Source organism: Sinohyriopsis cumingii, chromosome 10, assembly GCF_028554795.1.
Source record: "Sinohyriopsis cumingii isolate HCF-2022 chromosome 10, ASM2855479v2, whole genome shotgun sequence".
NCBI classification, from domain to species: Eukaryota; Metazoa; Mollusca; class Bivalvia; order Unionida; family Unionidae; genus Sinohyriopsis; species Sinohyriopsis cumingii.
In genome coordinates, this window is record NC_142970.1 from 74,481,066 (window position 1) to 74,495,415 (window position 14,350).

General features: G+C 31.6%; 1 protein-coding gene across 3 annotated transcripts in view; it reads right to left on the reverse strand.

Annotated features, from left to right (window-relative positions):
* Nucleotides 1–14,350, reverse strand: part of LOC149790398 (uncharacterized) — a 63,728-nt gene that overhangs the window by 14,338 nt on the left and 35,040 nt on the right. For 2 of the 3 annotated variants that reach the window (XM_089972448.1, XM_089972447.1), the window contains 2 exons: nucleotides 13,946–14,032; nucleotides 1,980–2,135 (listed from right to left, as the gene is read on the reverse strand). In XM_089972448.1, coding sequence (XP_089828574.1) covers nucleotides 1,980–2,135; nucleotides 13,946–14,032 — 243 coding nt within the window. The remainder of the gene's footprint in view (nucleotides 1–1,979; nucleotides 2,136–13,945; nucleotides 14,033–14,350) is intronic. The other variant, XM_089972449.1, reaches the window with a different exon arrangement.

The following is a 14,350-nucleotide window of genomic DNA, read 5'->3' on the forward strand; positions in this document are numbered from 1 at the left end:
TGTCAAAATCATTCAGTATTTGACGATATTGCACTCGTGCGCACTTCATACTGCACTCAATAGTGTATTAGGAACTACTTAGTAAACAAATCATGTATACTCACATAATAAGTACTTTATGTTTTGGTTGATTAAATTTGTTTTTGAATAAACTAAAGCAGATTATTTCATGGACTGCCACATGCCAGCTGCTTTGCCACATTCCGCGTTAACTTTTTTGATACAATGTATTGGATTCAGGCTAGCTATAGATGCCAGACAGGGTCCTTTCAAATAACACGCAAGTGACAAGGCATATGTCTTCTTTAGCTGGCAATAGCAATGGCAAAAAATATTCTTACAGTTATACATCCTGAATTTCCTCAAAATGTACTTTCTTAGTTCTGTAAATCCGAATTACGTGAGCCTTGTCATGGGTTCTCAATCTTAATTACACATTTCAAAATTGTAATGTAATTCTGACTATATTCCAAGTGCATATTACATCCTCCTTATTGCACTCAAGATGAAATAAACATTATATTCCATAGAGTCTTTTTGATAATTACAATTGAAAGACTTCATATTTTTCCCACATTAGGATTTCAAACATTCAATGACAGAAACAGAAACACATCTGCAGATGTCAACACGCTTCTCCCTCGCTTCTTCAATCTGATGTATATCATGTGGAACTGTCACATATAAATCCAGTCCATAATCACGAAATTTCATAGAATCCATGCAAAATACCAAAATCTTTTCATTCAGATCAAATTGAAAAGTTGTTGCAATGTGCATTCATTCACAATATGACTCCAGATTTAAATTGTAAGTAGCACAAAATGCCATTTTCATTCAAAGGTTATGTCTAGCGTGTGACTAAGTTCAAATTTATCTGGGCAGAGTTATGTGTACATTAATAATGTTGTTGTTGTGTAATGATGAATCTGTGCTTGTGTATTTAGTTTGGAATATGGCATACATTCAGTTACTTTGTTTCTTGTAGTGTATTTTTGTTAATAAAGTTATGCCTTAGGTAGAATAAGAAAATGAGCAAATAATAAAAAGCTTACTGCATTTATATGGTAAAATATGAACCCATTTTGTTTGATGGATATATTGCACTCCCAGGTCGTGCAGTATTTGCATAAAAAAACTCGTTCATATTTTCCTATACAAATGCAGTAATCTATAAATATGTGTATGAATACTGTTATGTGCTCAGGTCCCCCTTTCACAGTCTGCTCTCTGAATGGGGCATATCAAACTTAACCAGCTTGAACAATATGGGAAAGTGTTGTCAACTGTTCTTCTCTACAGCTCATAGAGTCATTTGGATATACTTCTGCTAGAAAATAAGATTTTTCCCTAACAAAAATTCAGTACCATAATCTTATACTAGGTTTCCGAAGTTCATCAATATCATACTGTTTTTTTAAGACTGAAATATTTTGATCAAATAAATATCTCTACACATTAAATTCAATTTACATTTTTATTTATTCAATTCATCTTCAACCTGTATAGTTTTGATGCACAAGATCCCATGGGGATAAATTGTTTGAGAAAAGAAATAAAAATTGCACTCTACTTTAATGTGTTTTAATTAGGCTTGATAATGCCTTTTCTATAGTTGTTTGAAATAGTGCTGAAAGAATGGTGGACCTACATGCCATCTGGGTTATTTTTCCATCCAGCATGTACATTGGACTTAAATTCAACACCACTTTCAGGTTAAAAATTGCTCTCTGCAATCTTCATAACCAGTTTCAATATGCTGATGTTGTTCTCAAGGTAAAAATTATTGTCATCATCACTATCATCAGCCAGTATTTGCAAAACAAAATCATCGTCTGAGGATGAACCACGCTGGGAATCAGCCAGTTTGGTGTTCTAGATACCAATGTCACCTTGCTTATGCAGGCAAGACAAAAATGGGAATTTAATTTTGGCCACAAACTGCTGGCCATCTTTCAGATAACAAGATGTCCACCTACCTTGTCCCTGTGGTGGGGCTAACCCATAGGCTGGTGCAGTGGAGTCACTGTAGGAGAACCCTATCCCCTGAGGGGTTGGGTATGTGGCTGATGTGGGTGGGTAGGGGGCATTTCCCATGCTTATGTCTTCCTGTGGCAAGGGTGGCTTAGCTCCATCTGAAAAATAAAGAAGAATCATATAAACCAGCCATTCCATATATCATTGTTATGGACACCCACTCCATATATTATTATTGTTATTGACACCCTGGATTTAGAAATTAAGACTGAATCAAAGTGAATAAAAAATTCTTAAAAATACTTGATATAATTCCATAAAGGTAAAACTATTTGTTCAAGTAATAAGAAGTAATCATATTTAAAACCACCTGAACTTTGCAGTATAGAAATAGAGTATCATCTAAATCAAGTGGGGCCAAGCAAGACATTCTGCACTCTTTCCATATTATGGCTTTCTACAAATGATTGTAGGCTTTCATTTGACTCAGTCTGAATTAAACTGCCATCAAGGAATGTTGCTCATTATTGATGATGGGATTGGTTGATTGGCCTTAGTATCTACTTGACACAGTAATTGACAAACAAAGCTTGTTACTTGGGTGATCACTGGCCATGTCAATTAGCTGCAGAAACAATCATCTCCCCAAACCTGAGGAAAATCACATCTCTCTCCTAGCAAAACAGTATCAAGTACACAACCATCAGGATGATTTTATGGATTATTATTTCTGAAAGCTGATCATTGTCATTATCATCATCATCATCATCATCATCGGTGAAATGCAGTGGCTCAGTTGTTAGTATTTTGGACTTAAGACGAAAGAGTGCAGATTCAAAACCTACAATTTGACCAGTCTGGTCAGCTACAATGTAACTGTAGTATATCCCTGTGAAAATAACTTTACCCAAACTGACTCAGCAATAAATAATCTATTTGTGTTGCTGTGCTATAAAGAACCAAAGCAAAACCAAACATATCATTATTATAGGCACCATACAGACATTACAATGCTGATGTGATGTTAAGCCATATATTTACATTCATCTTCATTGTTAATTGTTGTTATTGCTGCTGCTATATTTTCAAATCTTTTTTATAATCTTTAACTATCAAAGTTCAAAGTTTAAGGAGAAATTATACAATGCTATGGAAATAAAGCATGAAAAGTACACTTAATGTCTGATATTTTACTATAGTCTTGTATCACATAATTAACTTCATAACTGTTTGCTACACATAGTACATGAAGTGATATTTGGTTTAACCTTGAATTTTGCCCTTATACCATTAATAACTGATACATCATATGGTGGGAGTCGCAGTAGATGAGTGACACCTTATTTTAGGATGGTACAATCAGAAAGTTCTGAAGAAAACTGTTACGGACATTGTCATTTCTCATCTAAAGTCGCATCTGCATATTTTTCTAACTGAAGCACATGTTTATGTCGGAAACTCTTTGCAAAAGACTTCTCCACATACAAATTACACAAAATCACAAGTTGCAAATTTACATAGGTGAAATTTCATAAATCCAACAGTCATATATTTACATAGGGGGAACTACATTAATCCAAAAATTGTCAATTTACATGACTAAAACTACAAGAATCCAAACATTTTAGATTTTAATGGGTTAAATTACATAAATCAAACAAGTGTAGACTTACACAGATGAAATTGCATTAATTCAAAACGTGTACATTCACATGAGTGAAATTACATGAATCCAACAGTTGTAGATTTACACAGGTGAAATCACATGAATCCAACAGGTGTAAATTTACACAGGTGAAATTACATGAATCCAAAAGTTCTAGATTTACCTGAGTGAAAATACGAATCCAACAATACAAAGTTCTGAAGATACTGGTATTAAACAAGAGTAAATATAGGTAAAACAGTAAATAAGATTGTTTCTAAGCAAGCAAAGTCTCTATAGATATAAAGCCTGAACAATCCCCTACAGAGACATCATATAACAATCTGACATAATATAAAATTTTCATGACATTTTTAATGATATATTTTCATTTCATTTTATTGTGTTTATTTCATAATTGGGATAGACATAAAGCCTGGCCAATCCCATGTACAAACAACATATAACAATCTGGCTGAATCCAAAATTTCCATATACAAACAACATATAACAATCTGGCTGAATCCAAAATTTCCATATACAAACAACATATAACAATCTGGCTGAATCCAAAATTTCCATATACAAACAACATATAACAATCTGGCTGAATCCAAAATTTCCATATACAAACAACATATAACAATCTGGCTGAATCCAAAATTTCCATATACAAACAACATATACCAATCTGGCTGAATATAAAATTTACATATACAACACAACATATAACAATCTGACTGAATATAAAATTTCCATATACAACATATAACAATCTGGCTGAATATAAAATTTCCATATACAAACAACATATAACAATCTGGCTGAATATATAATTTCCATATACAAACATATAACAATCTGGCTGAATATAAAATTTCCATATACAAACAACATATAACAATCAGGCTGAGTCCAAAATTTCCATATACAAACAACATATAACAATCTGGCTGAATATAAAATTTCCATATACAAACAACATATCTGGCTGAATATAAAAGTTCCATATACAAACAACACATAACAATCTGGCTGAATATAAAATTTCCATATACAAACAACATATAACAATCTGGCTGAATATAAAAGTTCCATATACAAACAACATATAACAATCTGGCTGAATATAAAATTTCCATGTACAAAAATATCTGCTCAAGAAGATTTTACATATAAATTTATTGGAGAAGAAGCCTGCTATTCTTTCTTTTCACTTTTTGAGTTTATTTTAAAAAATGGGGGTCAAATATTCTTTCAATATGACAAAATGTATATATATATATATATATAGAAAAAAACCCAATTTTTTTAATACAGTATATATGTTCACATTCCATAATTATACAATCATGTTACAGTATTATACACTTATATTCTTATTTTACAGTATATTCATGTGGTAGTAAAAAAAAGTTATATATACCGGTAGTAACAGACTTAAAACACTATAATAAGCCTGAAAAAGACTCAATGCATATTGAAAGAAAATGTGTCTCTGGGACTTTTGGAGGCATTTTTCAATCATGCAAAAAGATAAACCCTTTCCTTTGTTCTCATTTTTCATGAATTGTCTTACACTACATATCAAGTCCAGACAAAGTTCTTATTTTAAAACAGTGGAAATAAGGCTTATAAAGTCCAGACAAAGTTCTTATTTTAAAACAGTGGAAATAAGACCTATAAAGTCCAGGCAAAGATTCTCATTTTAAAACAGTGGAAATAAGGCTTATAAAGCCCAGGCAAAGTTTCTCATTTTAAAACAGTGGAAATAAGGCTTATAAAGTCCAGATAAAGTTTTTTTATTTTAAAACAGTGGAAATAAGACCTATAAAGTCCAGACAAAGTTTCTCATTTTAAAACAGTGGAAATAAGGCTTATAAAGTCCAGATAAAGTTTCTTATTTTAAAACAGTGGAAATAAGACCGATAAAGTCCAGATAAAATTTCTGATTTTAAAACAGTGGAAATAAGGCTTATAAAATCTAGATAAAGTTTCTTATTTTAAAACAGTGGAAATAAGACCTATAAAGTCCAGGCAAAGTTTCTCATTTTAAAACAGTGGAAATAAGGCTTATAAAGCCCAGGCAAAGTTTCTCATTTTAAAACAGTGGAAATAAGGCTTATAAAGTCCAGATAAAGTTTCTTATTTTAAAACAGTGGAAATAAGACCTATAAAGTCCAGACAAAGTTTCTCATTTTAAAACAGTGGAAATAAGGCTTATAAAGTCCAGGCAAAGTTTATTATTTTAAAATAGTGGAAATAAGACCTATAAAGTCCAGGCAAAGTTTCTTATTTTAAAACAGTGGAAATAAGGCCTATAAAGTCCAGACAAAGTTTTTCATTTTAAAACAGTGGAAATAAGGCTTATAAAGTCCAGATAAAGTTTCTTCTTTTAAAACAGTGGAAATAAGACCTATAAAGTCCAGGCAAAGTTTTTCATTTTAAAACAGTGGAAATAAGACCTATAAAGTCCAGGTAAAGTTTCTCATTTTAAAACAGTGGAAATAAGACCTATAAAGTCCAGGCAACGTTTCTCATTTTAAAACAGTCGAAATAAGGCTTATAAAGTCCAGGCAAAGTTTCTTATTTTAAAACAGTGGAAATAAGACCAATAAAGTCAAGGCAAAGTTTTTCATTTTAAAACAGTGGAAATAAGACCTATAAAGTCCAGGCTAAGTTTCTTATTTTAAAACAGTGGAAATAAGACCTATAAAATCCAGGCAAAGTTTCTTATTTTAAAACAGTGGATATAAGACCTATAAAGTCCAGGCAAAGTTTCTCATTTTAAAACAGTGGAAATAAGACCTATAAAGTCCAGATAAAGTTTCTCATTTTAAAACAGTGGAAATAAGGCTTATAAAATCCAGACAAAGTTTCTTATTTTAACACAGTGGAAATAAGACCTATAAAGTCCAGACAAAGTTTCTCATTTTAAAACAGTGGAAATAAGGCTTATAAAGTCCAGATAAAGTTTCTTATTTTAAAACTGGAAATAAGACCTATAAAGTCCAGACAAAGTTTCTCATTTCAAAACAGTGGAAATAAGGCTTATAAAGTCCAGATAAAGTTTCTTATTATAAGACAGTGGAAATAAGACCTATAAAGTCCAAGGAAAGTTTCTTATTTTAAAAGTGGAAATAAGACCTATAAAGTCCAGGCAAACTTTCTTATTTTAAAAGTGGAAATAAAACCGATAAAGTCCAGGCAAAGTTTCTCATTTTAAAACAGTGGAAATAAGACCTATAAAGTCCAGATAAAGTTTCTTATTTTAAAACAGTGGAAATAAGACCTATAAAGTCCAGACAAAGTTTCTCATTTTAAAACAGTGGAAATAAGGCTTATAAAGTCCAGATAAAGTTTCTTATTTTAAAACAGTGGAAATAAGACTTATAAAGTCCAGGCAAAGTTTCTTATTTTAAAACAGTGGAAATAAGACCTATGAAGTCCAATAAAAGTTTCTTATTTTAAAATTGGAAATAAGACCTATAAAGTCCAAGGAAAGTTTCTTATTTTAAAAGTGGAAATAAGACCTATAAAGTCCAGGCAAACTTTCTTATTTTAAAAGTGGAAATAAAACCGATAAAGTCCAGGCAAAGTTTCTCATTTTAAAACAGTGGAAATAAGACCTATAAAGTCCAGATAAAGTTTCTTATTTTAAAACAGTGGAAATAAGACCTATAAAGTCCAGACAAAGTTTCTCATTTTAAAACAGTGGAAATAAGGCTTATAAAGTCCAGATAAAGTTTCTTATTTTAAAACAGTGGAAATAAGACTTATAAAGTCCAGGCAAAGTTTCTTATTTTAAAACAGTGGAAATAAGACCTATGAAGTCCAATAAAAGTTTCTTATTTTAAAATTGGAAATAAGACCTATAAAGTCCAGGCAAAGTTTCTTATTTTAAAACAGTGGAAATAAGACCTATGAAGTCCAATAAAAGTTTCTTATTTTAAAATTGGAAATAAGACCTATAAAGTCCAGGCAAAGTTTCTTATTTTAAAACAGTGGAAATAAGACCTATAAAGTCCAGGCAAAGTTTCTTATTTTAAAACTGTGGAAATAAGACCTATAAAGTCCAGGCAAAGTTTCTTATTTTAAAACAGTGGAAATAAGACCTATAAAGTCCAGGCAAAGTTTCTTATTTTAAAACAGTGGATATAAGACCTATAAAGTCCAGGCAAAGTTTCTCATTTTAAAACAGTGGAAATAAGACCTATAAAGTCCAGATAAAGTTTCTCATTTTAAAACAGTGGAAATAAGATCTATAAAGTCCAGACAAAGTTTCTCATTTTAAAACAGTGGAAATAAGGCTTATAAAGTCCAGACAAAGTTTCTTATTTTAAAACAGTGGAAATAAGACCTATAAAGTCCAGATAAAGTTTCTCATTTTAAAACAGTGGAAATAAGGCTTATCAAGTCCAGATAAAGTTTCTTATTTTAAAACAGTGGAAATAAGACCTATAAAGTCCAGGCAAAGTTTCTTATTTTAAAACAGTGGAAATAAGACCTATAAAGTCCAATCAAAGTTTCTTATTTTAAAATTGGAAATAAGTCCTATAAAGTCCAGGCAAAGTTTCTTATTTTAAAACAGTGGAAATAAGACCTATAAAGTCCAGGCAAAGTGTCTTATTTTAAAACAGTGGAAATAAGACCTATAAAGTCCAGGCAAAGTTTCTTATTTTAAAACAGTGGAAATAAGACCTATAAAGTCCAGGCAAAGTTTCTTATTTTAAAACAGTGGAAATAAGACCTATAAAGTCCAGGCAAAGTTTCTTATTTTAAAACAGTGGAAATAAGACCTATAAAGTCCAGGCAAAGTTTCTCATTTTAAAACAGTGGAAATAAGATCTATAAAGTCCAGACAAAGTTTCTCATTTTAAAACAGTGGAAATAAGGCTTATAAAGTCCAGATAAAGTTTCTTATTTTAAAACAGTGGAAATAACACCTATAAAGTCCAGACAAAATTTCTCATTTTAAAACAGTGGAAATAAAACCTATAAAGTCCAGACAAAGTTTCTCATTTTAAAACAGTGGAAATAAGACCTATAAAGTCCAGACAAAGTTTCTTATTTTAAAACAGTGGAAATAAAACATATAAAGTCCAGACAAAGTTTCTCATTTTAAAACAGTGGAAATAAGACCTATAAAGTCCAGGCAAAGTTTCTCATTTTAAAACAGTGGAAACAAGGCTTATAAAGTCCAGATAAAGTTTCTCATTTTAAAACAGTGGAAATAAGACCTATAAAGTCCAGGCAAAGTTTCTCATTTTAAAACAGTGGAAATAAGGCTTATAAAGTCCAGATAAAGCTTCTCATTTTTAAACAGTGGAAATAAGGCTTATTCTTATGTTACATGTTTAGGCTCAAATAAACAGTAACAAAAGAAAGAGTGAAAAGAACAAGCTTTTAAAAATTTAACAAAAAATTTATTTCCCTGGAAAAAAGCTGTAAAAATAAAAAAACAAGAACTTACGGTTTTAAGAATCAAACCCCAAAATAATTCAAGAATAATCCATGAATTAAATTTCAGGAGTCCTAATAATGAAATGTTCTAATGAATTCAAAATGAGTCCTGATGAAGAATACAAAATGGAATGTGTGTGTGTGTGTGTGTATGTTATTTGGATTTTAACATAGCTTTAACAATTTTTCAGTCATATCACAATGATGTCTGCAATGTGGCAGTTTATAGTGATGTCTAGCACTGGGGCATCATGCCGCAGACATGTAGCATGATGTCCCACCCAGTCAAATTATCCTGACACCAGGCCGACCAGTCCTAACACTAACTTCTTAATGCTGAGTGCCAGGCAGCTGTTAGTAACAATTTTGTAAGTCTTTGGTATGACTCGGCCGGTGATCAAACCCATGACCTCCTGCATTTGAGGCGGACGCTCTAACCACTAGGCCACCGAAGCAGTATCAAAAATGGAAGACGATGACATATACTGTAGCCAGTATGGTGTTGTATCGTCTACAGTTCATTTTTTATTTCACAGTCACTAATATTCCAGTGTTTGAATTTCAGAATAAAATTTACATAAATGTCTGTCCAGTATGAGCACTCAATTATTTCCAGTAAAAAGAATTAATCTTTTAGAATCCAATTAATTCGAATAAAAATTCAAATGTAATTCCCAAATTGGTCACAAACACACACTTTCCATTGTAAACAAAAAGCCTCAACTGAGACATATCTCTATAAACAAAGATTATACAGTGACTTGAAACACAAAACAGATTCCCGGATGAGGATCAACTCTCCAGAATGTTTTAGAAGTATGTACATCTAAAAGTATGACCCTGATAAACACCAATCATTTTACTCTAAGAATAAGAAAGAAAAAAAAAAGTTGTTTACTTGTCTCAGTGATTTATGAAATATGGTCGGGAACTAGGTCAGCATTAGATACAAAGTTCTGTGTATATGACTAACTCTAAGGTCAAACTAATTTCTGGAAAATATCAAATTCCTAGTAAACAAAACTATATTATTTTGATATGTAATGAAATTAAAAATGAAAAGATTTTGAAACTTAAAAACAACAATTAAACTGAATCAAAATATAAATGAAATCAAATAGTGCAAATTAGGCTTGCAAAGTTTAGAAACAAATTCTCATTTTAAAACAGAGCAAATAAGGCTTGTTGTTGTTGTTGTTGTGGGGTTTAACGCCATTTTGCAGCACACGATAGGCTATACATGGTGGCTAGTATTAATGGTGGAGAAAGAACCTGGGAAAACCCCGGGAAAAACCACCGACCCACGAGAAGCTACTGACAAGCTTTCTCACAAATCTTAGATTCAAACCCATGCAGACAGAGTTGAGATGGCAGTGATCCATAACAGAGAGCGCTTTAGACCATGCAAGGCCCCTGTATGGCTTGTAAAGTTTCAATCAAGTTTCTCATTTTAAAACAGTGGAAATAAGGCAACATCCCGGTTAATCAAATCTTTGTTATAGTACCTGTTGAGTTTTACTGTTGTCCTGTTAACAAAGATAATAATTTTGAAAAGAAAAATTAATCTTGGAGGAAAACAACTTACAGTACTAGATAACAATTAAAAGAAGAATTAAAAAGATACCACTATATAACTCTAAACATGTTTGTGTAATATTGACATAAAAAATGCTTTTTTCAAATCGTCATGTATCTTTCCACATTCGCAAAAAGCTGCACAATCTAAACAATCTACAGTGCTCTAGAGCATTGCATTGCCAACAAAGCATATAAAAAAACAACTACATAGTTATTACATGACCCCCAAAATAGTGTTTTAGAGCATGCATTGACAACACTACATTAAAAACAAAACTAACAGGACAACAAAATAAAGTACATGTGTACTTGGAGAATGCATTGCCAACGCTGCATCTTAACGAAAACAATATGGATATTACATGTCAACTACATAATTAAATGTAGATAGGTCTATAAAACATTCAAACTAAGACTATTTTCAGCCAATTGCAAATAATCAATGTGATATGTGCACTGATGTGATTTTTATTTTTGTAGCCTTTGCACACATTCAATAATTGAAAACTAACTTATTCATGCATGCAGAAACTTGCTTCAAGTGATTAGAATTTTAAGTACTATTGCTTACCTGGCAGTAATCAAAGAACTGAGAATACTGATGGCTTGGAAGGTTGAGATAATACTATATTAATCAGGTTGTTAGCAATTATGGGCTGGATGATTCATTTCTTAACTGACTGGGAATCAATGGCACATCAGTGTATTCTAGGCTATATATAGTGCCATGGAAATATTCATTATAATAAATATTAAAAACAATATATGTCTATAAGGCTACAATTATATAAATGGTAAAAGGTGACAGTTACAGAGCAATGAATGAAGACATAAACATGCAAAATATTAATTTTAATATTTCAATAGTGTATGACTATAAAATAATAGAAATGTACTGCTATAAATAATCTGCACTATATATGTTTGAAGAATCTTTTTTTAAATCTCATTAACAATATTCATATAATATTTGTTGATTTATTTAAAAGAAAATATTTTGGACATTATAGTTAATGAGTATTTTTTATTTAAATGATTATGACCTGTTTACATACTGACAATACTACTAGTAGTGAAACAACAATCAGTAGCGGAGGGAAGGGAGACTACTATAAAGTCTAATCATCTAATTATCTCCATTTATTTATCTTAGAAGCACAACATCAACTTGGCTGGTGGCAATATTTACAGGTTACTGCATTTGCATGGGAAAGTATGAATGAGTTTTTCGAAAGGAAATGCTGCACAACCTTGAGAGTGCAGTACATGTATATCTGACAAAACGAGTTCATATTTTCGAATATAAATGCAGTAACCTGTAAATATTGCCACCAGCCAAGTTGATGTTGACCTTTTTATTATATGCTCATTTTCTTATTCTAACTAAGGCTTAATTATATAAACAAAAATGCACTAAAAGAAACAATATAAACAAATTTATGCCGTATTCCAAACTAAATACACAAGCACAGATTCATCATTACACAACAACATTATTAATGTGCACATAACTCCATCCAGATAAATTGGAACTTAGTCGCACGCTAGACATAACTTTCAAAAGAAAATGGAGTGTCTAGTTAAAATTGAAATTTGGAGTCATATTTTGAATGAGTGTGCACTGCACCAACTTTTCCATTCGATCTGGAATTAATAGATTTTGGTATTTTTGTAGATTCTACTAATTTTTTTGATTATGGACTAGATTTATATGTGACAATTCCACATGAAATACTTTGGATTAAAGAAGCAAGGGAGAAGTGTGTTGACATCTGCAAATGTGTTTCTGTTTCTGTCACTGAATGTTTGAAATCATAATGTTTGAAAAATATGAAGTCTTTCAATTGCAATTATCAAGAAGACACAGTATGAAGGATGTAATTGCACTTGGAATATATTCGAAATTACAGTACAATTTTGAAATGTGTCATCAAGATTGAGAACCCATGACATGGCTCTAGTAATTCAGATTTGCAGAACTAAGAAAGTACATTTTGAGGAAATTCAGGATGTAAAACTTAAGTACATTTTTTGCTATTCTTATTACCAGCTGAAGAAGACAAGTTTATGCCTTGTCACTTGCATGTTATTTGTAAGAATTCTGTCTGGCGTCTATTGTATAGCTAGCCTGAATCTGAAACATTGTTTCAAAAAAGTTAATGTGGAATGTACCAAAGCAGCTGGTATGTGGCAGTCCACAAAACATCTACTTTAGTTCATCCAGAAACAAATTTAATCAACCAAAATGTAAAGTGCCTACTACGCGAGTGTACATAATTTGTTTACAAATCAAAAGTGCTGGCATATGCGTCCATTGTTTGCTTACAATAGAAAGTAGTTTCTTTACGCATGTGAATGCAACATGAATTGCAAGTGAGTTCAATATCATAAAATACTGCACAATTCTGAGAATGTAAAGTTAACGGAGAAAAAAGTGAGCATATAATAAATATATATATATATATGAGACAGATTCTGAAATCCCTACGCTGATGGATATGACTGGCAGATCCAGTATTTTGGCTTAAACATACTCCAAGCATTTTCAGCTGAAGAGGCTGAACACAGATTTTTTTACCAGAATTTAATCACATAAAAACTGTGTTGCAGGTTGAGTACTGGCATTCACAAACTTTTGAAAAGGAATATTGCTTATGTCTATATAAGACACATTGATTCAATGCTGACAGTCAAGAAGTGGAAGAGAAATCAGAAAAGTTATATACCAGTCAAACAAAATGATGCTTTCACCAAACTGATCAACGTAAAGTCAATGGGTTTTCCATAGTACAGAAGTAACAATATCAGGAGTGGTGATAAGAACACTATGTAAGTATGTTATGTTAAGAAGAAGAAGAAAAAAAGACGTTTGTGGGGAAATGAACTCACAGGGTAAACTCATGGTTGGGGAAATCTTTAAGAACTCACAGGGTAAACCCATGGTTTGCTGTTGTGGCCTGATGAGATTTAATGTGGGGCATAACGTTTCTTTCATAATGGATGTGGTTTACTAACAGTAAAGTCATACAAATACAGAACAGAATTTTACTGCATAAAACAGAAGCCATAAAAAATAGATAGTATGTAATTCTTAAGTCTTAATGACATATAAGCACAATAGTGGCTACATTCTGCCAACTAAAGATAAAGTTTTAACAATATAAATATAAGGAATTGCCAGAAGAAACTTTAACTTGTTCAAATAAATGTAAACATAATGCATCACAACAAAAAGTATTAACCAAGACAGTAAAACACATGATGCAATTAACATGCATATACCTGGGCCTGGGTAAATCCCCTGTTGTCCATAGAAACCTATGGGTACTGCCCCGTACAATGGCATGGGCACTGCTTGGGCACCACCTGCTGCAATTGTTGGTTAATATTATTACAAATAAGATCCTTCCTATCTGACAACATTAAGTTCCAGTGTAATCAAATTGAATTTGTTAGTTTTAATGGCAGTTTTAACACATTACTGGCTATACTATGCCGAGGAAATGAATCATAAAAGTACCTTTCCCATGGGCAAACTAAAGTAACTGCCTGGGCTAACTTGAGTAGGTAACAAATATTAGTTGAAATATGTGCAAGCTATTAAAATCTATTATAAATAAATAATTCATAATTTTATAAAAATGTGAAAAAGGTTTTAAAATGATCTTCACCAGTGTTTAAAGAAAA